Consider the following 26,710-nt stretch of genomic DNA (forward strand, 5'->3'; position numbering starts at 1 on the left):
GCGCTTTACATGAGCATCAGTTTGAGCATCATTTGCATTACATGAGGACACATTCATTTTTGTTAGGCACGGGGAGGTTAAGTGATTTGCCCAAAATCACAGGATGTTGAGCGTTGTAGCCGACACTTTAACCTGGTTCCCCAGATTTGAAGTTGACCGCCCTAACCGTTAGACTACATCCTGTTCCAGCAAACAATTTAGCAGGCTTTGGTCTACAATTTTTATAGGACCACTCCTACTGGCCTAAGTGGCAACATTACTGTGTTGCTTTCCAGTGGGACAAGCGTACTGGGTGAGTGTCAAACACACAGTCTAGTGTTAAACAGTCCTTTGTAGGTTTGTAAACGATAACATACAATTTCATCTTGGTCCCAGAAATTATCTTAGTTTCTTCACAAATGCTATCATCAGTTCTTAAAACAAGAAAACATAGCCAATACCTGTTTCATCTCGTGTTCCAGGACCTTTTTAAGGCTGCAAAAGTTATATTACAGCCTTCCAGGTTTGGTACATATTCTATAATACCAAAAATGTCACACTAATATAGAGTGTAGTGAAATACACACCATTCTTTTCTAACATAAGACCTTCACCCTTTGCATAAGACAAAGAAAAAACATTGTATGAAAGTTCAAATAGATGCAAATACCTTGAGCAATGTGGTACATTAGATGCTTCTCACTAACGTTCCCTCAGTGTTATTACAATAAGTGCAAAACAAAGTACCCAGAGAAAGTATAGAAAGCACTAACAGTGTTAAACTATTGGTCAAGCTGCTTTGTTATTCACAAGAGTGTATCTGTGATTCAAACACCAGAAGTAACCTCTTGATTTCCATACTAAAAGCCTGTACATTTTAATTAGGTCACTAGGTGCCCTCCTGACTAGATACTTTGAAGGATAATTTGGCCTTGGTAGGGGTGGTTAATAACTATGCCCCGAACATGTTTGTAGCAGGTCTTTTAGTAACATTATTGAACAGACCTCATTGGAAGTCAACCATACCTACCTATTCACGCTACTGTATTCCCTACAGAGTAAATCGACATAAACCTCTAATACTTAAAACAATTTAGTACTGTCCTAATTTTGTATCCAACTGTTCGTATATGCTTTATCATTGTGCCTATTGCAAATACAAATTGATATACCCAGATGAGGAATAGTTTAAATTAAATCATTTTATTTCGTCCTAACAATTGATTCTACAATGTTATCTAAATCTTAATTGTTTTTAACATAGCAAGGAGATATACTACTTTACTTTTACATTGTAAGTTTTCTAATTTGTCTCTTACAGTTCTAATGTATCTCTTTCCTAGGGATATTGTTTCCAGGTTGGGTTCTCTTTTGCGCACGTGTGGCAAGTATTCCAGAGTCAAATAATATTTTGATACTGTACAGCATTAGCACCTAAAATCTGCTAACATGCTTTCTGGAACACTAACATTGTGTCAAAGATTGCTTCTCCACAGAGAAAAGTTTGCATACTTTTCATGATTAATTTTGTAGCACCCATAACAACCCGCACTATCTTTTTTGCCTTATTCTGCATTGGAAATATTACAGTCCTCATCTCCAGGTACATACGTCATCAAACTTTGTCTTTCAAAATGTAGGGCAAAGTAATTGCTGAGGACTGGGCCCTATATAGTCACAGCCATTCTTCTAAAACAATGCAAGGTTCTTTGCCAACTTTTTGGCAGTCACAGGACTGCCTTGTTTTATTGTACCTTATATTGCTTCCAAAAGTCAGTCTGGTAATGTAATAATGCTTATATAATTTCCAGTCAACGAAACCAGCTACATTGCTCTGTCAATATATATTACAATCTTCTAAAATAAATTATGCATGGGCCCCACTGGTTAATTTGTTAAAAAAAAAATAAGTGTGAGTGCTGTCATCAGAAGGCAGTGTGCACCAGCCCACTATCCCTGTTACCAGTACCTAAAACAAAACAAACCCCTAACCATGAAAGTGGGGCGAGGATGTAGCGTAATGGCCAGAGCTGCCAACTTCCAAGCTGGGGGCGTCAGCTCAACATCCTGTGATTCTGGGCAACTCACTTAATCTCCCCCTAAATTAATGTCTTCTTTACTGGTGCTTATGAAAAGCACTAGTGTTGATGATTAAGTGCCGGTGTTGAGCACCAGAAACCACTGGCTAAAATAAAGCACTGATGGGCCCCTAGCGGGCCCAAAATAATCTTCCACCGAAACAGTCAGGGAACCTAGGAAAAGTATTCTGGAAGGACTTTAGGGCAGTGGAGAGCATAAAGTGATATGGTAGTACCTGCAACCACTGGTCTTGTCTCACTTTCTTCATTTTACAGAGCAGCAGCTCCCCTGAATGCAAGGCCGGACTGGTCAGACTGGGCATCAGGCCTTTCCCCAGGAGGCTGGAAGGGTGGGGGCCGGTTTTGTTACTGGGGGCCAGTTTTGTAGCAGTGCAGCAGCTTTAAAAACACTGCAGAGTATATCCAACAGCTTTCAGATAATAATAAAAGTGCAAAGATAACTATGGGGATTAGTGTATGTGCTGGAAAGAGATCAGAGTTGTGTCTAGTGGCAGTTTTGACTCATCTACGGTAGCGCAAAGGGTTATAATTACTGCTACAAAGAGCGTGTACTATGCAGATCACAGCACAGTTGTTTATGTGCTTAGCTAAATGTTTTACCACTTTTGTCACAGTGATCATTTTGCTACTGTACAGTTCATAAGTTACAATCGGAATCTAGGTTAGAAAGTTATGCTTTTTATCCCGGTCTTTCATTATCATAACTTTTCTTAGAAAGGGTTGGTTTGGGTAGTGATATATTTTCATTAGTAAAGTCAACCCTAACCACTGTGTCACGTTCTGAATCCCGAGTTTGCGCTTCCCCAGGCCAAACAGTCTTAAGAAATGCCTTTCATTATGGATGACATGTGAATCCTACCCATTAGTTCTTGTATACTGTAAGGGCAACATTTACTACAATCTAATATATATTGAAAATGTGTAGTAGAATGACCCGCTTGCTATGCACCGTATGGGGGCTGGTCTGACAAAATTTGCCAGTGCTGCTTTGGGTTCCCAGTCCGGCCATGCCCTGATGGGCTTATTTCTACAGAGTAAGAACACAAACGTTGATGTCTGGTAGCAGCTCCTATATGTGTGACCTAATAACCCAGCACTGCAACAATCCTGAACTTCACTACCCAACCTACAAGTCCATTGAGAATTGCTGAACCATTTTCCACCATAACACCACCTGCCTTAGGTTAGGACAACTAAACAAAACGAGTAAGATGACAACAGCAAAACGAGTAAGATGACAAAAAACACATTTATGAATAAAGAAAGCAAGGACAATACAATAGGCAAAACAATAGGAGTAAGTACATTTAGATCAATCAATTTTACCAGTAAATGTCTCAGTGCAAGGGTTTACCCCTGCAAGTCGCTTTGACGTCCCAAAGTCAGATATTTTCACCACGCCACTATACGTGTTCACTAGAACATTATCTCCCTGTGAAATGAGAAGAGAGATGTTTGCTCATATTATTCAACCTGAAGATATAATTTAGACCTACTAGTTAAGTGTACATTGAGCAAATCCTTTCCTAAAAAGAAGTTCCTAAAAAGCATTATTTCACCTAAAGGCCATAAAAGAATGGTATTGTAAATAGCGATAATCTGTAGACAGTAAACAAACAGTAACTACACCTTAATTCAGGTGACAAACTAGTTGATCTGTAGCTTTACAGAGAAATATAACACTTCATCAGGCTCTGTGTGAAAATAGGACTTTGAAAAAAATCACACACAGCTTGCATTGTGATAAGCCGTATGAATTGTGAACTGTGCACCTGTAGTTCACAAGGAAAATTCTAGCCAGCCCCACTGGGTTTAATGTCACACTGTGGGACTAGGATTTTCTATTATATCTCTCGCCCCTGTCAAGGACACTGAAAATAAAAGAGTTCACATTTTCTGGTCCTCAAAATATGATCAGCATCATCAACATGCAGCATGTAATGTAATGTGCACCACACCAGCATCCTGCTGTGCGTGTTTTTAATAGAAGTTATACATGGGACTCACAAAAGCACGTGAGGAAATTTGGAGATATATGAGATGCAAACTAGGGCACTTTTGGCTCCATTTTGGAAGATTGTGGGCCTGAGGAACAGCTATTGAATTGCTGCGTTGACCTCTGAGCCTATCGCATAGATATTAAAGGCATGAAGTCGGTGGCGAGAGAGGGGAGTGGAAACAGCCACGTCAGTTTCACTGCTAAAACAACACTATGTCTTGCTGGGGTCTCTAAAAGGCTACCAATGTCAATTCCCAGTTGAAGCAATGATAGGCTCATGTCTCAGAAAAGCCACCAGGGCAATGGTCTGGGCAATCAACTGTCTTCTTAGCACCTCAAAAACCTCGGATAGAGTCCGCCTCCTATTGGTACAATTGAGGTGCAGATGGTTTAAGGTAATACAGTCAACATCTTTCTGTAATGGGGCTAATGAGCATAAAATCCTATTTTTTCTTGAAGAGAGGCATAGAAAGGTTAGCCACTCACAGATAAAGCTTAAAATTCTGGGAGTGTTGACAACAAGCCCTAATATCCTATCCATGTTTCACAGTGCTCCAGGCCTAATATATGTTTAAGCACACCACTTACCTCAAATGTCCCCAAAAATGTGTTGCCCAAGTACTCCCTTCCAAACGTCTGTGCCACAAAAGTCTCAAATAGCTACTTGTGATTGTGGGCCACTTTCCTTTAGTGACTAATTAGTTCATTATTTCATTGTGATCATGTCCTACAGAGGTGTGCTGCTAGAGCAGTCTGCAGATGAACATTCAGTGATGGAGATGTTTGTATAGAGAATGGGGTGGGAAATGAGTACTGGGATGAACGTTGTAAGAATTTGGGTTACTGGTTCAGGGGGGTGACACCCTACTCAACAGCAACCACAACACTTGTCACTGTAAATTTACAAGCAAACCCCAAATTAACCTGTGATCAACCCCCTGGAAGCTTGCCACAGAGCTTAACTTAGAGGTAATGTGTAACGTATTTATGCAGCACTTCCAACAGTAATAAAGTGAAAACACAACACAAGAAAAATACCACACCAATTTAGAAAAATAGAGTACGATTTAATTGATAAATCAAGATCAAAACACCAAAGATCCAGTCAGTAGAAACAGAGATATGGAATATTAAAGATTTAAGAGAAAATAGCAATAAAAATCACAAAGTGGCAAATGTGGATATCTAGTCGCTCTAGACCAGAATAAAGTTACAAGTCTGGCCGACCACAATGGGGTGTGTGCCGGCTACATGGACCCAGTTAGGCCTGCTGAACAAGAATACCTTAAATCCTGGTTGTGGAGCATTGCAGAGTTCTGTGTCCAGGATGTGTCACGCAGCAGCGATTCCTAGAAGCTTTGAAGCTGCAATGCAACGTTCTGTGTCATTTTCAAGGATGGTGTTGACAAAGGTTTTTAAGGTGAAGTCCTGCATCGAAATGTGCTACACATTGGATGGTTCCAAGGAAGCTGTGGGGCTTGCGATGCAGAATCTTGCGTTGCCGTCGAGGATGCTGTCGAATAGGGGCCTGAGATGCGAAAGCCTGCATTGAGGATGCATCGCTCAGCGTCGCTTTCTGGAAGTCTGAGGGTGGGGAAGCGAAGTCCTTGCATCAGGGGAGATTCACGCAGCAGAGGTGATGCCTCAGTACTGATCGAGGTTGCACCGGACAGCAGAGGAAATGCATCTGTTCTACTAAAAACCATGGATGAGCTGTCAGACCACCTTCAGACTCACTTCCAAGGGTCCAGGACTAGGGTGGCACCATTTGGCAGAGTAGAACTCACAGATGGGAGAGTCCAGGCGCTGGGTTCAAGGTTGTTGGAGCCTTCTGTCCCGGAGGCTCTAGATAGAAGACCAGCCAACTAGACCTTGGGGTCACTTTGGGGTTCTGGATTCAACATATGCAGGTCCAGTCCTTCAGACCAGGGCAAGTGGGCAACAGGCGGCCTTTTCTTTAGGCACCAAACTTGATCCATCTAGCTGCTCCCAATCGGAAGTTACAGTGTTTTAAATGGAATAACATAACTCCAATGTTTTCCTGGGGAGGGAGAGGGAAGCCTGACAGTAGTAAAAAAATAATGTAGGAGTTTTTAACTACCAGGACATGTAAAACTTAAATGTGCATGTCCAACTTTTTAAATACACTGCACCTTGTCCTGTGGGCTATATAAACTCTACCCTAGGGGTAAATTAGTAGTATTAAAAATGGAAGGCTTAGGCCTGGCAAGAGGTTTATTTGCCAGGATGACATGGCAGTCTAATAACTTCACACACAGGTGCATTGACAGGTCTGAGACATGTTTAAAGGGCTACTCAAGTGGGTGGCTCAATCTGTACTGCAGGCTTACTAGTAGCATTCAATTCGCAGGTCCTAAGCACATGAAGTACCACTTTACTAGGGACTTACAAGTGAATTAAACATGGCAATCGAGTGTAACTCAATTCTAGCATGTTTAGAGGAGAGAGCACAATCACTTTAGCACTGGTTATCAGTTTGCATTGTTCAGCATTCCATCCATCATCTGTTCTTTTTGCTTTTGTCGTCCTAAGTGGGAAGGGTTTGCTCAGATATGGGTCTTGTTCTCACTGTGCCACTGGATTCAGGCTGGACTGACTGATGAGGAGTGATACCCTGAAACTGGTCCCAGGATGCTTGTTCCTGGCCCAGGGAGGACCTGGCATGGCAGTTCGAGCAGGACTGTTCCATGAGGAGCAGGGTCGAGACTGATTTGCATATGGCTTGGTCCAAATTGGGTTGGCGTGGTGAGCAAAAATACAATGGATTGAACCCAGGTGTGTGACTGGGTGTGACTATTTGCATTATTCAGCATTCCGTCCATCATCAGTTCTTTTTGCTTTTCTTGCCCTAAGTGGGAAGAATATTTTCAGATGCGTGTCCCGAACTCACCGTGTCACTGGATTCAGGCATACCTGGCTGATATGGGGTGATACCGCAAAACCAGTCTCAGAATGCTTGTTTCTGGTCCAGGGAGGACCTGGCATGGCAATTCGGGCTGGACTGTTCACATAAGGAGCATGGTCAAGACTGATTTGCGGGTGGCTGGGTCCAAACTGGGTTGGCGTGGTGAGCATAACAACAGTTCATTAAACCCAGGTCTGTGACTGGGGTGAATGTTTGCATTGTTCAGTTCCCATCCATCATCTGTTCTTTTTGCTTTTCTCTCAGATGATTGACCTGCCACAATCCAATTAACATTTCAATGGGATTAGCCAATTCTGCTTGACAAATGTCTGTCTTTAATAGCCCTACCAGCAATTCTTACACACTGCAGGATGTACTGACAGGTATGTAGATACAACCTTGCAGGCATATTACATTTTCAACAGCAACTGGCAAACTGTCCTTCTGACCAGGGCAAGTGGGCAACAGGCGGCCTATTCTTTAGGCACCAAACTTGATCCATCTAGCTGCTCCCAATCGAAAGTTACAGTGTTTTAAATGGAATAACATAACTCCAATGTTTTCCTGGGGAGGGAGAGGGAAGCCTGACAGTAGTAAAAAAATAATTTAGGAGTTTTTAACTACCAGGACATGTAAAACTTAAATGTGCATGTCCAACTTTTTAAATACACTGCACCCTGTCCTGTGGGCTGTATAAACTCTACCCTAGGGGTACATTAGTAGTATTAAAAATGGAAGGCTTAGGCCTGGCAAGAGGTTTATTTGCCAGGATGACATGGCAGTCTAATAACTTCACACACAGGCTGCATTGACAGGTCTGAGACATGTTTAAAGGGCTACTCAAGTGGGTGGCTCAATCTGTACTGCAGGCTTACTAGTAGCATTCAATTTGCAGGTCCTAAGCACATGAAGTACCACTTTACTAGGGACTTACAAGTGAATTAAACATGGCAATCGAGTGTAACTCAATTCTACCATGTTTAGAGGAGAGAGCACAATCACTTTAGCACTGGTTATCAGTTTGCATTGTTCAGCATTCCATCCATCATCTGTTCTTTTTGCTTTTGTCGCCCTAAGTGGGAAGGGTTTGCTCAGATATGGGTCTTGTTCTCACTGTGCCACTGGATTCAGGCTGGACTGACTGATGAGGAGTGATACCCTGAAACTGGTCCCAGGATGCTTGTTCCTGGCCCAGGGAGGACCTGGCATGGCAGTTCGAGCAGGACTGTTCCATGAGGAGCAGGGTCGAGACTGATTTGCATATGGCTTGGTCCAAATTGGGTTGGTGTGGTGAGCAAAAAGACAATGGATTGAACCCAGGTGTGTGACTGGGTGTGACTATTTGCATTGTTCAGCATTCCGTCCATCATCTGTTCTTTTTGCTTTTCTTGCCCTAAGTGGGAAGAATATTTTCAGATGCGTGTCCCGAACTCACCGTGTCACTGGATTCAGGCATACCTGGCTGATATGGGGTGATACCTTAAAACCAGTCTCAGAATGCTTGTTTCTGGTCCAGGGAGGACCTGGCATGGCAATTCGGGCTGGACTGTTCCCATAAGGAGCATGGTCAAGACTGATTTGTGTGTGGCTGGGTCCAAACTGGGTTGGCGTGGTGAGCATAACAACAGTTCATTAAACTCAGGTCTGTGACTGGGGTGAATGTTTGCATTGTTCAGTTCCCATCCATCATCTGTTCTTTTTGCTTTTCTCTCATATGATTGACCTGCCACAATCCAATTAACATTTCAATGGGAGTAGCCAACTCTGCTTGACAAATGTCTGTCTTTAATAGCCCTACCAGCAATTCTTACACACTGCAGGATGTATTGACAGGTATGTAGATACAACCTTGCAGGCATATTAAATTTTCAACAGCAACTGGCAAACTGAATGTGATGAAGGCCAGATTTTATGCCATAGTTGGATTTCCCAGTGTTGCTGGTGCAATTGGTCGCAACCAAGCCTGAGAATTTGTGCACTGCTAATGTAAGATACAACATATAGGCAGAATGTGAATCTCTGAAGCCAACATGAAAATACTCCAGGGTTGTGCCATGTTCATTTGTTCAACCCATGATACAGAACAGCTCTATTTCATGCCTAAGGTTGGCTTTCCACCCTAACAGTGCACAGCTGCATGGTCAATAAACATTCAACAACCATGAGTGATGTTCAAGGTGGCATATTAGTGCTAACAGGACCAGTGTACCACCCTCATCAATAGGACAACATGCAATCATTTTCTATTGTGCAGCATTAATGGAATAACTTTGAGCAAACTATGTGAATCAGGTGCAAGATGGCTGCTAGGATGGTAAATACGTGGCACTACCATACCCCATGTTAAAGCAAGAGGCAGGGGCACATAAATGCTTCATATGAGCAACACATGACTACCATAATATGAACAGTGCCTCCTATAGAGTAAACGTTCACAACCTAAGAACATTCTTAGTACAATGCTATGTATGATGTACTGAAAGACACATCAAATCATGTACAACAAGGTAACTTCTTACTCAAATATGTTAAATAAATGCATAATGTGACTATATGTTCATTTCACACCATGTTTGCGGATCATCCATAAGTTTGCCTCAACACATTTGAGGCCCTGCCTCAAAACCTCACGGGCATCGCCAAACTCGTCCCACCTAGGCCACTCTACAAAGCTACATTCTAGCACAACCAACAGAGTAGCCTCTTACATGTCCAACTGGAAGCGTAGTGTCCTTGGCATTTATCATGAGTGAGCAACTAACCAATGAGCATTAAGTGTATATGACTAATGCAAAAACCAATGCTCACAAGCACCCCATTGCTGCAAAATAGTTGGTATGAGTGAAGTAGCTAAAGATATTGACTATCCTTCCCGCTCCAATAGGCAAACTTAATTTGTGGGTTATATTGAGTTTGGCAGATTCGAGACATCTGCAAAATTTAGAGTAATGTCCTCTCCATCCTTCTTTGGCCTCGACTATGAGTGGGCTGGAGTGAAGGAGCAAGGTGGCAAAACTAAAATTTTGTGTACCCCTTGTGAAGCCAATGTTCTATAACATTAACGTCTACTAATGGTGTGTTGTGGTTTATTAAATCAACAATAGTATAAAATGCACATACATGAACATGAGGGTATACTAATTTTGCATGCATGAGCAAAATAATTAACTAATGTGTGTTGTTATTGTGTTGTGAACTAATGCATAGCTTAAATATAAATAAATGAAATATGAATGTGCTTATTGTACACGTTATTGTGCTAAAAGTCGTCGGATATGTAAGTATGAAACGCATTTATGTGGCTTACCTGCTAGGTAATAACTAATAGGGAAACATTAGTACGGTGGGAGGTAAACATAAGGGTTTTCATTACCAAAATTAACATGAATTTGTGTTTGTTTCTATGATAGTTCTAAAAGTGGCCTCTGAGGCCTATAAAATCCGGTTACTCTGGCTAACTGAGAGTAAATGCTGGACTGCGCATGCGTGCCTAAAGCCTGCCAGCAAGAGTGAGCTGCCTGTACTCGGATGGGAAGTTCAAGGCTGCATTGCCCTGAAGTTAGGATGATTGACAAAATATGGACGGTCAAGTGTTCTGAACGTGAGAAAATTGCTCAACGTTGCGAGTGAAGGAATGACCAGGCCAGAGACTGTTTAAAACAAAAGACCATTATGATTCTGCTGATTCACCATGAGTTCGATGTTGTAATGGTGAGAAGATGCTCACCCACCCCAAATTGTCCAATCAGAACCCGAATTGGTGATGTTAGATACTTTTTAATTAGATTAAGTTAGGAAATTAGAGTATGAAAACCCCTGGTTTTACTTGTCAAGTCAAGTCAAGTCAAATAATTTATATAGCGCGCTACATACCCAGAGGGTCTCAAGGCGCTTGAGGAAGGGTGGGGAATTACATGTCGAATATCCAGGTTTTAAGTTGCTTTCTGAATGCTATGTGGTTCTGAGTGAGGCGAAGGTGGATGGGAAGTGAGTTCCAGGTTTTAGCCGCTAGGTAGGAGAAGGATCTTCCTCCCATGGTGGTTTTGTTGATGCGAGGTACAGCAGCAAGGGCTTGGTTGGAGGAGCGAAGCTGGCGGGAGGGGGTGTAGAAGGAAAGTCGTGTGTTGAGGCATTCGGGTCCAAGTTCGTAGAGTGCTTTGTGTGCGTGGGTTAGGAGGCGGAATGTTATCCTCTTATTGACGGGGAGCCAGTGGAGGTTTTTCAGGTGACCAGAAATGTGGTCTTTACGCGGGATGTCTAGTATGAGTCTGGCTGATGCGTTCTGGATGCGTTGGAGTTTTTTCTGAAGTTTTGCGGTGGTACCGGCGTATAGGGTGTTTCCGTAGTCCAGGCGGCTTGTAACCAGTGCGTGGGTGACCGTTTTTCTAGTTTCGGTGGGGATCCAGCGAAATGTTTTTTTGAGCATGCGTAGAATGTTGAAGCAAGATGATGAAACGGCGTTGACTTGTCTGGTCATTGAGAGTGAGGAGTCCAGGATGACGCCCAGGTTCCGTGCGTGGTCCGTCGGGATGGGTGCTTTTCCAAGGGCCTCTGGCCACCAGGAGTCGTCCCAGGCGGAGGGGGAGGTACCCAAGATAAGGACTTCTGTTTTGTCTGAGTTCAGTTTCAGACGGCTGTGCTTCATCCACTCGGCTACTTCTTTCATTCCTTCATGTAAGTTGGTTTTGGCGGTGTTAGGGTCTTTGGTGAGTGAGAGGATCAGTTGAGTGTCATCAGCGTAGGAGATGATGTTGAGGTTGTGTTGGCGTGCGATGGCCGCGAGGGGGCTCATGTATACGTTGAAGAGGGTGGGGCTGAGTGAGGATCCTTGTGGCACGCCGCAAATGACTTCAGTGGCCTCTGATTTGAATGGTGGGAGGCGGACTCTCTGAGTTCTTCCGGCAAGGAACGAGGTGATCCATTCCAGTGCTCTTCCTTGGATTCCGATGTTTCTGAGGCGTTGTAACAGGGTGCTATGACAGACTGTGTCGAAGGCTGCGGAGAGGTCGAGGAGGATGAGGGCGACTGTGTCTCCATTGTCCAGTAGAGTTTGAATGTCATCTGTTGCTGCGATGAGTGCGGTCTCAGTGCTGTGTTTGGCTCGGAAGCCGGACTGTGAGGAGTCGAGGGATTTGTTGGTTTCGAGGAAGGCGGCGAGCTGGTTGTTGACGGCTTTCTCGATGACTTTGGCCGGGAATGGAAGGAGCAAGATGGGCCGGTAGTTTTTGAGTTCGGTGGGGTCAGCTGTGGGTTTTTTCAGAAGGGCGGCGAATTCGGCGTGTTTCCAGCTTTCCGGGAAGGTGGCGGAGCTGAGTGAGCAGTTGATGACGTCTCGGAGGTGTGGTGCTATGATGGAGTCTGCTTTGTTGAAGATGTGGTGAGGGTATGGGTCTGTTGGGGATCCTGAGTGGATAGAGTTCATCAGGCGGATGGTGTCCTCAGTGGAGATTGGGTTCCAATCATTAAGGATGTTCAAGGGGGGTGAAGGTACGGCAGAAGGTTGGGTGGGTTGGTCTTCGGGTTGGTTGTCGAAGCTGCTGTGTACTTAGAGGGGGTCGCTCTTTCGAATTCCTCTCGAAGTGCTGCTGGACTGAAGATCGATTCTTGGATGTAAGAAACTCTTATCTTTTTCCTCTTGTTTGTTTTCCAGGATATAAGGATAAGATGAGGGCGTTAGTTAGGAATGTTAGGAGAGAATGAATTTGGAACTATCTGTTCTTTGTTAAAGTTTTAACTGATTTCTAAATAAATGACTTTTCTGAGCTCTAAATAAAATGATCATTTTTTAAATAAAGATTACGATTTTAACTTAATAAAGAATTTATTAATGCTTAAATGACAGACATATCAAAGTTTTGCTTTTAATAAAATTGGGAAAATGGAATATTAAAGCTGGTCTTGTGATTTTCCTACGCCTAATTTTCTTTCTAGCAGATCCATTGCCACTATGGTGGTGCGTCTGAATAAAATTGAAATGTTTGAATAAAAACCATGGTAAAGTGTAAAAAACTGTAGGTGTAAATAATAACTGGTTAAATAGGTTTAGACACTCCACCAAATGTTACAGCATTTCTCCATTGCATTTCACCAAATTCCTTGAAGCCAAGCTGTAAGTGAATAGAGTAAAAGTACAGTGTTATGGGCCCCACTGATGAATGATTGTATATTTGAAGGTTCAAGCGAAATGGTGAGTGTTGATTAGAAATGATTTTTGGAGTTCTGCTGTAGCACGAGGAGCAGGTGCTATTTATCGCACATGATTGTAAAGTAGTGGGCAGTATTAGGCATTAGGACCTGCTCAGCTTCCTGCGGACGCTGGAAGGACTCGGGCGGAACAGGAGGAGCCCGGACAGGATGTGGGCAGTTAGGTAGTGGGATTGGAAGGAAGAGGGACAAATAAAGAAGCTCCCGTTATGAACTATAGTGTCCGAGTGATCTGTACCTGTAGACACTACATCTGGCGACGAGGAGTGGCCACGATCGCCCAGGAGTGCGTCTGTGTCCCTTGGCTGGTGGCACGCGCTGTCTGCGGTCCAGGAGCCAACCCCGGACGCGTGTGTCCTGCACGGTCTACTGGAGTCTGGGAGCCCACCCCGGTAATTTAGCGCATGATAGCGTCACGCTGTATTTGGCCGTGACGTGAGCTGGGCGCCCACCCCAGTCGCATGTGTTGTGTGCAGCGATCTGGGTGCCCACCACAGTTGTGTGCTGCAAGGGTTGCCTTACCTACCGGTAAGTGCTCTGCCGAGACCCCGACGACTGGAAGCCCTCGTTTATGTGAGGAGGAATTGAAGTCTCACAAGACTTCAGCGGCGGCCATCTTAAGGTCAGGCGCCTGCACCAATCCCCTGCGAGGGTTGATTGGTGGCCATTTTGAAGTCAGACAGGAAGGTGAAAAATCATCAACCATTGGCAAAGGCAACTGGGAAATGCCTTTTCGAGACGGATAAAACCGGATGTGTCCACTCAGAAGTACCAACAGCCTTGGTTAACACGAATTGGAAGGTGCTGCAAATGAAAAGAGCAAGTATTTCCGCTGAAGACCACAAACAAGCTTGACAAATACAACGTGGATGGTGCTTTGCGTAGTGATTTTAGAGGATTATTCTGTCTTCACCTTTTCATGGCCAAGTGAGAATTCATGGTGGTTTGTTCACTGCGACATCAGCAATAGGTGTGTCACAGGGCGGTTGCTGAGTGTCCAGTGTCTCTAACTGTCGTTTCCACACCAGGAGGTTCCGGCCCTGTTGCAATATCCACCACACCACCGCCTCAGCAAGGCCCAGCGCCCAAAGCCGCTGGTCACATGGCAGTGCTAGGAGTGGCGTTTCTGCGCCCCCCTGAACCTCTGATTCTTCAGACAGGAGGAGGAATGGGGCTTCGATGGAAAGAATGGCTTGAGGATTTCGAAGACTTCATGAAGGGATCGTACGTATCTGATGAAGGACAGCAGTTGATAGTGTTGCGAAATCTCATAGGGAAGGACGTTGGCCAGATCATAAAGGAACTACCGGCGGAAGTGACGTCGTCTTAAACGGATGTGCGTGAGGCATTAAATCGGAAGTTTCTCCTTAAAAAGAACATTGACTATGAAAGATATACATTTAATCTAGCGGCTCAGGAGAAAGATGAGCCCATGTGCGTCTTCATCACACGCCTGCGACGTTTGGCTCGCTACTGTGAATTTGACTCCTTTTCAACAGAGGATGCTCTTCGCCTAAGGATTATTGAAGGGTGTCAGTCAGAGTCACTGCGCAGGAAACTACTAAAGAAGAGTTATTCATTAGATAAAATTGAGGAGATGACACGTGTGCATGATCAGGCCGAAGACCATGCTAAAAAAATGGTAGCGGGGAGGAGTGAAAAACGGGAACAAGCGTTCAAGCTCCAGTCTCGCCACACACGTACATACTCACTTGCCAAAATGAGGTCATCCAGGTCCAAAGGTCAACCTCAGTCTACTGTCTACCGGCGTCGTAGTTCGAGCACAACCAACAAACGACAAGAGCGTCAACTCAAGTGTTATCGCTGTGGCTACGATTTTCCCCACGCTGATGCCTGCCCTGCGCTGGGTCAAAGATGCAGAAAGTGTGGGAGAGAAAACCACTTTGAGAATGTGTGCAGCTCATCAAGAAAAGAAAAGCAACAGGATCACAGAAGACAATCCAGACCCGCAAGCAGCCGTCATCATGCCAAAGCTGTACGAGATCGCAGAGATTCATCTACAGGATCGTCTCACTCCAGCTGCCAGTCCCACAGGACATATCGGTCCTGGCCCTCGTCTTCACAAGAATCAAGGTCACTGTCGCCCATCTCGCAAGACAGTGACAAATACATATGTATGGTCGCCGAGCCGGATCTTCTGAAGAAATACCCCCGGCTCAATATAGGAATTGGTCCTCATTGGGCAAAATTTGTATTGGACAGCGGCGCGTCTCTCAACAACATACAGGGGGCTGAATATCGTAGGATGGAAAGACCACCTCAGCTAAGCAAAGCTCATGTGCGAGTCTATACCTGGATGTCCAAGAAACCACTTCCGTGCCTAGGAAAATTTTCAACCAACCTGACATATCAAGATCGCACAATACCGGCGTACATCCATGTCATTTTTAGGCCTGAGGCAGACTGCCTTCTAAGTCTTCCGACTGCTGAACGACTCAGACTAGTGGATGTACTGTACAAAGTTGATGATGAGCTGGATGTTGTTCAGAAGTTTCCCAAACTGTTCAAGGGGCTTGGAAAAATGGTTCATTGTCAGATCAGGCTACACATAAACGAACAGGTCACCCCGGTAGCTCAACATCACAGAAGGGTCCCTTTTCATCTTCAGCAAGCTGTAGAAAAGGAACTGCATGATTTACTTGAGGCGGACATTATCGAACGAACAGAAGGACCCACACCATGGGTTTCTCCGGTAGTAGTGGTACCAAAGAAGGGAGAACCTGACAAAGTCCGTCTCTGTGTGGACATGAGGGCACCTAACACGGCAATTGAAAGGGAACAACACCCTGGACCCCACATCAGTGATATGATTGCCTCACTAAATGGTGCCAAGATATTCTCCAAATTAGACCTTAACAAAGGCTATCATTAACTAGAACTGCACGAAAAATCCCGTTATATTACCACTTTTTCAACACACATAGGCCTGTTTAGGTATAAAAGACTAAGCTTTGGGATTTCTTCAGCGGCTGAAATCTTTCAGGAAACCATCAAGAAAATCATTCATCATATTCCAAATGCTCTTAATTATAGTGACGATATCCTGATTTATGGAGCAACAACCCAAAACCATGACACTGCCCTGGACCGTGTTTGTCACGCTCTCATGGAAGCCAATCTCACGTTAAACAAAGAAAAATTTGAGTTTCACAAGTCAACTCTGAAATTCTTCAGGCACATTTTCTCTGGAGCGGGAATGAGACCTGACCCTGACAAAGTGGCTGCCCTTAAAGACACTCCAAGCCCCCGTGATGCTGGGGATGTGCGTTCATTCCTAAGGATGGCAAGTTACTGTGCCCGATACATCCAAGACTATGCGACCATCAGCTATGCCCTCAGGAAACTCACCACACAAGGGCATCCGTTTCAGTGGTCGTCCTGATGTGAACAAGCATTCAAAGAGATCAAAATGGCAGTAGAGTCGGCAAACAACATGGCCTATTTTGACCCAAAAAAGAAGACTGAAATCACAGTGGATGCTAGTCCTGTAGGACTGGGGGCCATCTTAGCTCAATACAACACGGACAGTGATCAACGATACATTATTGCCTATGCCAGCCGAAGCTTAACGGACACCGAGAAGCATATTCTCAACCAAACAAAGAAATCTTGGCTGTTGTGTGGGCGTGCAAACATTTTCACATATTCATATATGGCAAACACTTTACGTTAATCATGGATCATCACGCGCTAATCACAATCTTTTGCAATCCCAAAGCTAAAATGCCCCCAAGGATAGAGAGATGGGGTCTCCGTCTCCAAGAGTACACATACACCATTGTGCATAAGCCGGGAAAGGCTGCAAACCCTGCTGACTACATGTCAAGGCACCCCAAGGAAACAACCAAGTCCAGACCATCAATAGCTGAGGAATATGTACACTTTGTGGTGGCTCATTCAAGACCTCCGTCAGTTCCCCTTGAGGCCATCTGTGATGCCACCCGAAATGACAGCACACTGCAAGACATAAAACGGCGCATACAGATTAGCTGTTGGCGACACCTAGATGACCAGGAGCAAGATGGACGGATTGACGTACAAGAACTAGCCTCTTTCAAGGACGTGAAAGAGGAACTGTCAATTGCTGCCAACGGCCTAGTTCTACGAGATAATCTGGTAGTCATTCCGAAGCAACTGCGTCAAGGAATTATCAACTTGGCGCATGAAGGTCATCGAGGCATTGTAGCCACTAAACGAGCATTGAGAGAACGAGTCTGGTTCCCGCTGCTTGATCAAATGGTTGAGCTCACGTTAAAAGACTGCCCCCAGTGTCAACTGGTAAGCCTACCTGAGTCGCCTGCACCCTTGCAGATGTCCCCACTGCTGGAAGGTGTATGGCAGCATGTTGCAGTGGATTTCTTTGGGCCCTTTAAATCTAGCCAATACATTCTAGTCATCATGGATGAATACTCACGTTTCCCCATTGCACATTTTATCTCTTCAACCAAAGCTTCAAGTACCATACCTATTCTGGATTAATTCTTTGCAGCTTGGGGCATTCCAAAGGTTGTGAAAACTGATAATGGGCCCCATTTAACAGCCAGGATTTCGGAGACTTTGCAAAATATCTCAATTTCAAACACCGTAAGATTATTCCCTTATGGCCACAGGCCAACGGTATGGTCGAACGATTCATGTCTACGCTCAAAAAAACTATTCAACAAGCTGAGCTGTCTCAAAGAGATACTCAAGCAGCATTAAACAAAGTATTGCAAGCCTACAGAAACACGCCTCACTCCACTACTGGCAAGTGTCCGGCAACCCTGCTGCTGGGTCGGTCAGTGCGCACTCGCATACCCATGGTAGAATGGACTGATGGAAGGGTCCCTCAAGACGCGGAGCATGCAGAGGTCGCTGTAAATGACCAACTGAAGAAAGAAAAGATGAAGTCCTATGCTGATAACCGAAGAGGAGCCGCACCCTCATCGATCCGGGAAGGAGACTGGGTGTTAGTTCAACAAGAACAACAAAAGAAGACAGACTGCCACTATCATAATGCTCCGTTGATGGTGACAGAACAAAAGGGGACTATGATTACTGCTGAGTCCGCTGACAAAAGAATTACTCGAAACGTGCCGCACTTTCAAAAGTGGAGAACGAAGAAAGAAAAACCAAAGGTGGTGATGGACGGAGCGTTGACAATACAAACACTCGCCCCCAGTCAACTGATCTGGGTTTAATCCATCACCGTTCTTTAGCTCACTCCGCCACCCCAGTTCAGACATGGGCATATGCAAATCAGTCTGACCCTGTGCCTCATGGGAACAGTCCAGCCCGAACTGCCAAGCCATGTCTTCCCTGGACCGGAATCAAGCTTCCCAGGACCGGTTTCTGGCATTACAGCCGTCTTCAGCCGGGCTTGCTTGACTCCAGTGGCAAAGTGAGCAAGGGACTCACGTCTGAGCATACCCTGCCAACTTAGGGCGAACAAAGAAAAACCAAAGGTGGTGATGGACGGAGCGTTGACAATACAAACACTCACCCCCAGTCAGCTGATCTGGGTTTAATCCATCACCGTTCTTTAGCTCACTCCGCCACCCCAGTTCAGACATGGCCATATGCAAATCTGTCTGACCCTGTGCCTCATGGGAACAGTCCAGCCCGAACTGCCAAGCCATGTCTTCCCTGGACCGGAATCAAGTTTCCCAGGACCGGTTTCTGGCATTACAGCCATCTTCAGCCGGGCTTTCAAAAGTGCCCTGCTAAAGTCAAAGAGATGTTGACCAGTCATGTGAGTGGAGAATCAAGAAATAATGAGACCAGTATCTACACTCAACTTGCATTTCAGAACACTGACAGAGAAGAGCTGAATTCTCCGTATACCCATCTACGGCCACCAAGGATTATTCGCAGACCAGTTCGTCTGATTGAAGAACTGTAACTATGTTTATGACTTACATGTGTTTAAATTCTGCAAGTAAGCTGTGATTGTTCTTTTGCTAAGAAGGGGGGAGGTGTAAAGTAGTGGGCAGTATTAGGCATTAGGACCTGCTCGGCTTCCTGCGGACGCTGGAAGGATTCGGGCGGGACAGGAGGAGCCCGGACAGGATGTGGGCAGTTAGGTAGTGGGATTGGAAGGAAGAGGGACAAATAAAGAAGCTCCCGTTATAAACTATAGTGTCCGAGTGATCTGTACCTGTAGACACTACAATGATAAAATCAGACTCCAGGGGATTCTGGGATTATCTTGTGCGATAAATAGCATCTATTCAGATGATTTGAGCGAATGAAATGCAGGTTTCGTTGCTAACCACTGCATGTTAGTGTAAGCAATTTCCTCTTGTCCCCTGTTAAAATTCTGACAGGTTTGAACAGTTGAAATTAAACAAAGGGTGAAGTGATAGATAGATAAAAAAAATCTTTCTTCGGTTTAAAAAAAACATAAAAGATGCAAGCTCATACATTTTATACATGTCAGATAAGAATCAAATGTACATTCACTCCCACACATATGAACGTTTTGTGTATCAATTCAATTAATAGTGCTTGTCATAGAATCTATAAAAAATAACAATCAATATTAAATATAAAACACATTACGTTCAACCAGTGACCCTATAAAAACATGTTCAAGTATTGATGAAATTCAGTGCAGGATTTACGTATAAGCTACACAAGCTATAGCTTGGGGCCCCCACTTTCTTGGGGGCCCCCCAAAAATATTATTAGTCCCAATGCTGCACGTCCAGGATGTCCCATACTCTTCACCCAATTTTTTTAGTGCGTCTTTTCAAAGAACAAAGCGCTACTATTTGCCTAGGGCAGGGCAGGGTCTCCAACTCCTACCGGTAGTAGCTCGCCGACCCTCTGAGAGTAGCTCGCGCTGCTATCTAATTATTGAAACGTCATAAAAGGCTTTAAAAGTGTTGTATTTTGTAATCCTTCATTGTCTTTCACAGCTATCATCGCCCTTGCCCGCCCTCACACAATCCAGCTGCTCCGTTTGGCTGGAGTGAGCTTAGCTGGGGCGGGGCGGGCTGAAGAACGTGATGTTCTTCCTCTTAGTCATGCGCCACCTGTTATTTCCGGGCTGGCACCGCGATTTGCAGCCTGAAACAGTACATCGCAGCCTGGAACCGCACTTCGCATTTGTTTTCGATCTGGGCCTCCCGGATCAGCTGTGAGTTAAGTGGACCCCTAATCGAGCAGTTGCAGAGTCTGTAAAATTTGGCAGTTATGAGGTAAGTGGGCCTCTAACTCAGCCGTAGCAGCGTTGATAAAATCGAAGGAATGCCTGAAAGGCCCCTTGATTTTAACGTTGGCTGCCTCTGCGCTTTAGATCTGCCTTCAGTAATAGAGCGCAGGGGCAGGCAACGTTAAAATTAAAAGGCCTTTTAGGTACTGGGCATCCGATGTTAAATGCAAGTTTCTTGCCTGCACTAATCTGCTTTCACTGACTTAACCACGCTTTCATTTGCCTTTGCGTAGTAGTCGGTGAATGCGGCTCAGTGCATGCAAGTACCTTGGATTTTAACATCGGCTGCCATGTGTTAAGGAATAAAGCATGGTGGAAGCAGAGGTTAACATCAAAGGTTCTTACAGCCAGGCACCTTCCGTTAACACGGTGGCCGCCAATGTTAAATCCAAAGTGCTTGCCTGCTCTTATATAGCATATATATTTTTTACGTTTTTTTTGTCAGTATAATAACAAATTGTAAGTTTAATATATAAACTTACAATTTGTTATTATTAAATATATATTTGAAAGAACTGCACATTAAAAAATACATATTATTTTGTTTTGATTGTATTAAATTAAGTATTAATGTATATGTTAATTGGTTTTTTTATTTGTTAATTTAATTAATTAAACTAATATTAAAACTTGAAAGGATATTGTTAATTTTCTCTTTGCATGTTTATTTATTATAAAAATATTGCTTGCTGGTAAGTAGTGGTAATATCACAGGAAATTTTCAATGAAAAAAAAATGTCATGCATTATATTAGTTTTAAATGAAGTATGTTTATAGTTTTATTAAATATTCAACCCAGAGTTTGCAAGATGTCAACCAGAAGTTATAAAAGTGGAGCTCAAAGGAGGAAAAAGAAGCAGAGAGCTGAAGAAGAGCTTAGCAAGTTAACAAAATTAGATAGTTTCTTAACAAAGAAGAAGATAGATATGGGGCCTGATGAATCAAAAGCCTCTACCACAGTGAGTCAGTCACGGGATATTCACCCTATTCCTGATACAGAGCCAGAGTTGTATAGAATCTACTTCAAGGAATGAAGCAACAAATATTAAGATTCATAAACCAGAGAGTAGTACAGGCACAGAAGATTCAGCATCAAAAAACAAACAGAATGATGTTGGGGTATGGGGTGATTTAAGTAAAGATGAGATTTTATACTGGGTAGAAAAAGGTCCGTCAGAATGTCAGCACTCAAATGGCTCATTTGAAAAATCAAATAAGCTTTTTGCAAGCCAAGACAGATATTGCTCGAAAAGCTTGTTCTATCCCAAACGGGCTAATGGTGAAAAATATTGCAGAGAATGGTTATTATATTCGCCAACAACTGGTCATGTATACTGTTTCGTGTGTAAACTCTTTTCAAATTCTTCTACACCATTATCATCCGATGGATTTTGTGATTGGCGCAACACCTATTTAGTTCAAAGTCATGAAAACTCTGTAGACCATAGAACAGCTTCGGTAACGTATCTTACAAGAAAACGTGGCTCAACAATTGACTGCCAACTAGTAGAACAGATAAATAATAAACGGCAGTACTGGAAAAAATTTCTTGAACGAGTTGTGGCAGTCATAATTACTATGGCAGAGCGTGGTTTACCTTTCAGAGAAGATAAGGAAACATTTGGTTCTCCTCACAATGGCAATTTCCTTGGATTACTCGAACTTATAGCAAAATTTGATCCTTTTCTAGCAATCCATATAAAAACATTTGGGAATAAGGATCAGGTGTCACATCTTATCTTTCTAAAACAATATGTGATGAATTTATCCAAATTATGGCACATAAAGTAAGAGACTCAATCTTGGATGATTTAAGAACTGCAGGGTACTTCAGTTTATCTGTAGATTCCACTCCAGATCAGTCCCATATTGATCAGCTCACTGTTATTGTGAGGTATGTTTCACCAGATGATGGGCTCCCTATTGAACGTTTTCTAGCTTTCCTAGAGATGGGTAGCGACACAGGGGAAAGTATGGCTAAGATGGTGCACAACTACCTTACAAATGAGTGCAAAATAGATTTCAGTAAGTGTCGAGGCCAGTCATATAATAATGCTGCCAATATGTCTGGCAAATACAAGGCTATGCAAGAAATAATATTGAAGATTAACAAGTATGCTATGTATATTCCGTGTGCTGGTCATTCCCTGAATCTTGTTGGTAGAGCAGCAGTTGACTGTTGTTTAGATGCAGTAAGCTTTTTTGGAATTGTTCAAGAAATATATAATTTCTATTCATCATCTACACAAGATTTGGGCAGTACTGTTGTCATTCTTCAAAGATGATTCAAAAGTTCCAAAGTCTTTGTCAAAGACTAGATGGGAGGCACATTCAATGGCCACAAGTGCAATACTTGATAGTTATGATGGAATAATTTCTGCATTGCATCAGCTGCATATTGATACTACAGAGAAAGGCGAAACAAGAAATCAAGCCATAAACATTTTGAATAAAATAGAGGAGTTTGAATTTATGGTATTGTTATATTTGTGGAGTTACTTGCTGGATGAATTTCACAAGACTAGTCAATCACTGCAAGACCCCCAAATTAGTCTAGATGTATGTAGGAAATTGTATGCTTCACTTTCGGATTTTGTTAAAGGTTCCAGGGATCTTTTCGATCATTTTGAAGAAGAAGCAAAGAAAAAATTGCCTGATGTTGATTACAAGAAAAGAAGATATAGAAGAAGGCATATCAATGATGATGAAGATGATGCTTTAGAGAACCTTGAGCCAAGAGACAAGTTCAGAATCAAAACATTCATACCTGTGATGGATGCATTAGAATCAAGTCTGGCACAGATGGCTTCAGTATACAATGATGCTGCAAAAATGTTTTCATTCTTAACAAAACTAGAAGCTACAGAAGAAGAGATTCATGAAGGAGTTAGTGCTTTATGCCAAACATATCCTTAAGATGTGGACATGAATCTTGTAGGAGAAGTCAAGCATTTTCATCAATATGTTAGACATAGTCAAGCCCATGGTTCAGCTGAACAAGATAGTCTGACACATCAGGATCTGTATAGGGTAATAATTAACAATTGTGTCCAATCAGCATTCCCTAATGTAGAAGCAATTCTGAGATTGTTTCTTAGTATGATGGTTGCAAATTGCTCTGGAGAAAGATCTTTTTCTCAGCTGAAGAGGATAAAAATGAATTTAGAACAACAATGACTCAAGATAAATTATGTTCCCTCAGTCTCATGTGCATAGAAAGCGACAAACTACGCAGTTTATCATTTGATGATGACATCAGTGACTTTGCTCTGGCAAAGGCAAGAAAGAAAATATTTTAGTTTAATATAATTCCTTAATCCTTATAACATGTGTCAAGAGATTAGATAATAAGCCTTTGTAAATTGTGCCTTTTAAAAGAACTTTAGTTTCTTTTTACTAGAGTTTGCATTTTTAAGTTTGTTTTGAATAAAAATGATTTTAAGTTAAAGATTTATTATTTCACTATCAATATACTTCTTAATTGTATTTCAGTTTAACCCTCTAGGTATCCGAAAATCTCATTTGTCACTGACATAGTCACATAGAATATCTGGCCTTATAAAGGGCCCCATATTTCACATAGCTTAGGGCCTTATCAAGTCTAAATCTGGCGCTGGATGAAATGTAAATTCAAATCATGAATTAATTAAGTGCAGGTGCCACGAAAGTACATTGTATCTTTGTCAGTGTTAATAAAATCAAAGAGTGGAGCAAGGGCCATACTAAGAACTATAATGCTATATTATGTCAAAAAATCACTACCATGACACTATGCTCTAACTGAGACTTCCTTCCTTGGTTGTCATGCAGACATGAAACCTATAAGGTTACTGGTTGCAAGGAAGTATAAGTCAGTTCATGCTCATCACTTCATAAAAGCAGAGCAAGAGTATGCACATCAAGATATTTATTTGCCCACAATCTTCCTTGCCTTAACCAATGATGCAATGTACCTATAAACTGTATGACATACCATATCTGTTTGTAGTAGCAGTAGATCTAGCAGGGCAGGTCTGCATTGTTTAATATTTGAGCTCCTGAGCAGGGGAACAAATAATAAATTCCAGTTCTGTTTGTACAGTCCACAGAAAAAGAAGAAATGCAACAGCGATTGGGCAGAAGTCGAATCTCATGGACACACTGTGAGATCCCATTCACAGTCAGCTGTTGAGGAGTAGGCGACCAATAAGTGTGATACACTAAGACTGAATCTATCTAAATAGTAACGATATGAGCTGGGAATGGTGAGCAAGTATGGTTCCAAATGCCTAGTTGTTACTAGCATGCCGTAAAGTTTGACTGATCTTTTACTGAGCTCCTCCTCCTCTCTTTACCTCATCTTATGATTCATCCATTCCTTCTTGATCGTGGCTTTCACATGCGTTGTAATGCTCGTGGGGTTGTTAACAAGATCTTGTTTCCCTATCAAATTAAGTTTTACTTTAACGTATTTGAACCAGGGAAGGTTGCCTGCCTTGTCTAGCTGCAGCCAATCGTTGATTACTGCTTTGGTTAATACCGCTTCCGGGAGGTTCCAGACTGAAACCCATACCATAAGCGGTGCTACCTGGACACGGTTGCTTACATAATTATAGTCCAGTTCTTCATGACAAATTGATGCAGGTATAGACATAGGTAGCTATAACAATTTCTGTACAAATTCGTTTTCAGCGACCAACAGTTTTGACGGCTCCTGTATTCCCCAGATCCCTGCTCCATAAGTGGCTGCTGAGACACATCTGGCCTTGTACATGTTGAGTAGTGCACCCATGGGTGAGAATCCTAGTTTTTGGTATGTGATTGTGCTTACTGTGTCTAATCTTGTGCCTTGTATGTGGAATGATCTCGTCTTTCCTTTGAGGCTGCCACATATCATGGTAAAGGACTTTGTTTTAATAGTGTGCCACCCTATGGATCCCATGTGTGCCACAAACCCCACCAGGAGCCTCTGGAGACGCACCCCTGTTCTTGACATAGGAACGCAGTCATCTGCATACATTAAAACAGGGATGAGTCTTGTCCCTGCCCTTGGTGGCTCAGCCACAATCTCTCCTAGGTGTTTCTCCAGTTCGCTAACACAAATACTAAAAAGAAATGGGGAGAGGACACAACCTTGACGTACTCCCTTCCTTATGTTAATTTTAGGGGTACACTCCCCGTTAGGGCCGTACCTAATTTGTTTAACAAAGGGTGAAGTATTTAATGCATCCCATAATTTACCAGGTGTGGTAAATACCACAAAACTTGTAATTCTGACCCCTGCATGAACAGGGATTCACCGATCACTTAGATTCATCGCCTAGAATTGTATACCAATGTATATACTCTAGAAAGAGGGAACAGGCAGCCGCCAACTATTGGTGAATATCCTGCATCTGCCCAAATCTAAACAAGCCTAGCCCCATTTTCTCTCTTAGACACTTTCAGTTAAACAGGAGGAATGCGGAACGTGATAAACAGATACCAGAACTTCTCAAAGAATGTAGGTATTTTTCATGATTTCTTTGACCAAGGAGATCATACCAGAACACCCATTGAAATTGATTTTAGCTAATTCCTGTAGTTTCAGAAGAACAAGGCTACCCACATGCTAAAATGGAAACTCGAGTAAATCTGATACATGATAAACTCGGCCACAATATATTACAATATTAGAGGAAAAACGTGTATTCACAAGTAAACAGTGTCTCATATAGTGACATGAAGGGAAAAGTAAATGTTTCTAAAAGGAAAAATGGCAATGGACTTAAGTCACGAAAGGACAGTTCAAATTATGCAGTGCAATGCTGTGACCATAGTTGGGGAGGGGGGGGGGTATTCATTGAATTCACTACATTTCATTTATAGCCCATACTGTGATCAAATGTTGCCACGTCATGATGACGACCCTCCAAGCTATTTGTCTGGGCTGCAACTCTTACAGTCAGACTAAGGAAGCGCCTAAGATATTGACTACTCGATTGTATCTGGTTTGATTGGCTACATACATTTTCGTACACACACACACGTTTTACTTCTTTGCCACTTACTCAATGTGTGATCAACTAAGAGCACAAAAACATCATGATAATGCTTATTTATGAGTAAACTTGTTTCCCGTGATATTTGAATACATGACGGCTGGGCTTCCTGATTTTACCATATCAAGGTAAGTTTTGAGACTCATTTCATCTAAACGAGATCATTAATGCGTATGTTAAATCAGTCCATTGTGAATCGCTGTATTTACACGGCTAGTTCCTAAGCTTACTTAGACACACTCAGTTTTGCCTTGTGAAGTTGAAACA

The 26,710-nt window shown here is 42.9% G+C and overlaps 1 protein-coding gene across 2 annotated transcripts in view; it reads right to left on the minus strand.

Annotated features, from left to right (window-relative positions):
• The window catches only part of MAP3K15 (mitogen-activated protein kinase kinase kinase 15), a 1,227,172-nt gene that overhangs the window by 220,948 nt on the left and 979,514 nt on the right, over nt 1-26,710 (minus strand). For both annotated transcript variants that reach the window (XM_078657886.1, XM_078657885.1), the window contains exon 18: nt 3,405-3,510. In XM_078657886.1, the coding sequence (XP_078514012.1) occupies nt 3,405-3,510 (106 nt within the window). The remainder of the gene's footprint in view (nt 1-3,404; nt 3,511-26,710) is intronic.

Source organism: Lissotriton helveticus, chromosome 8 (assembly GCF_964261635.1).
Source record: "Lissotriton helveticus chromosome 8, aLisHel1.1, whole genome shotgun sequence".
NCBI lineage: Eukaryota > Metazoa > Chordata > Amphibia > Caudata > Salamandridae > Lissotriton > Lissotriton helveticus.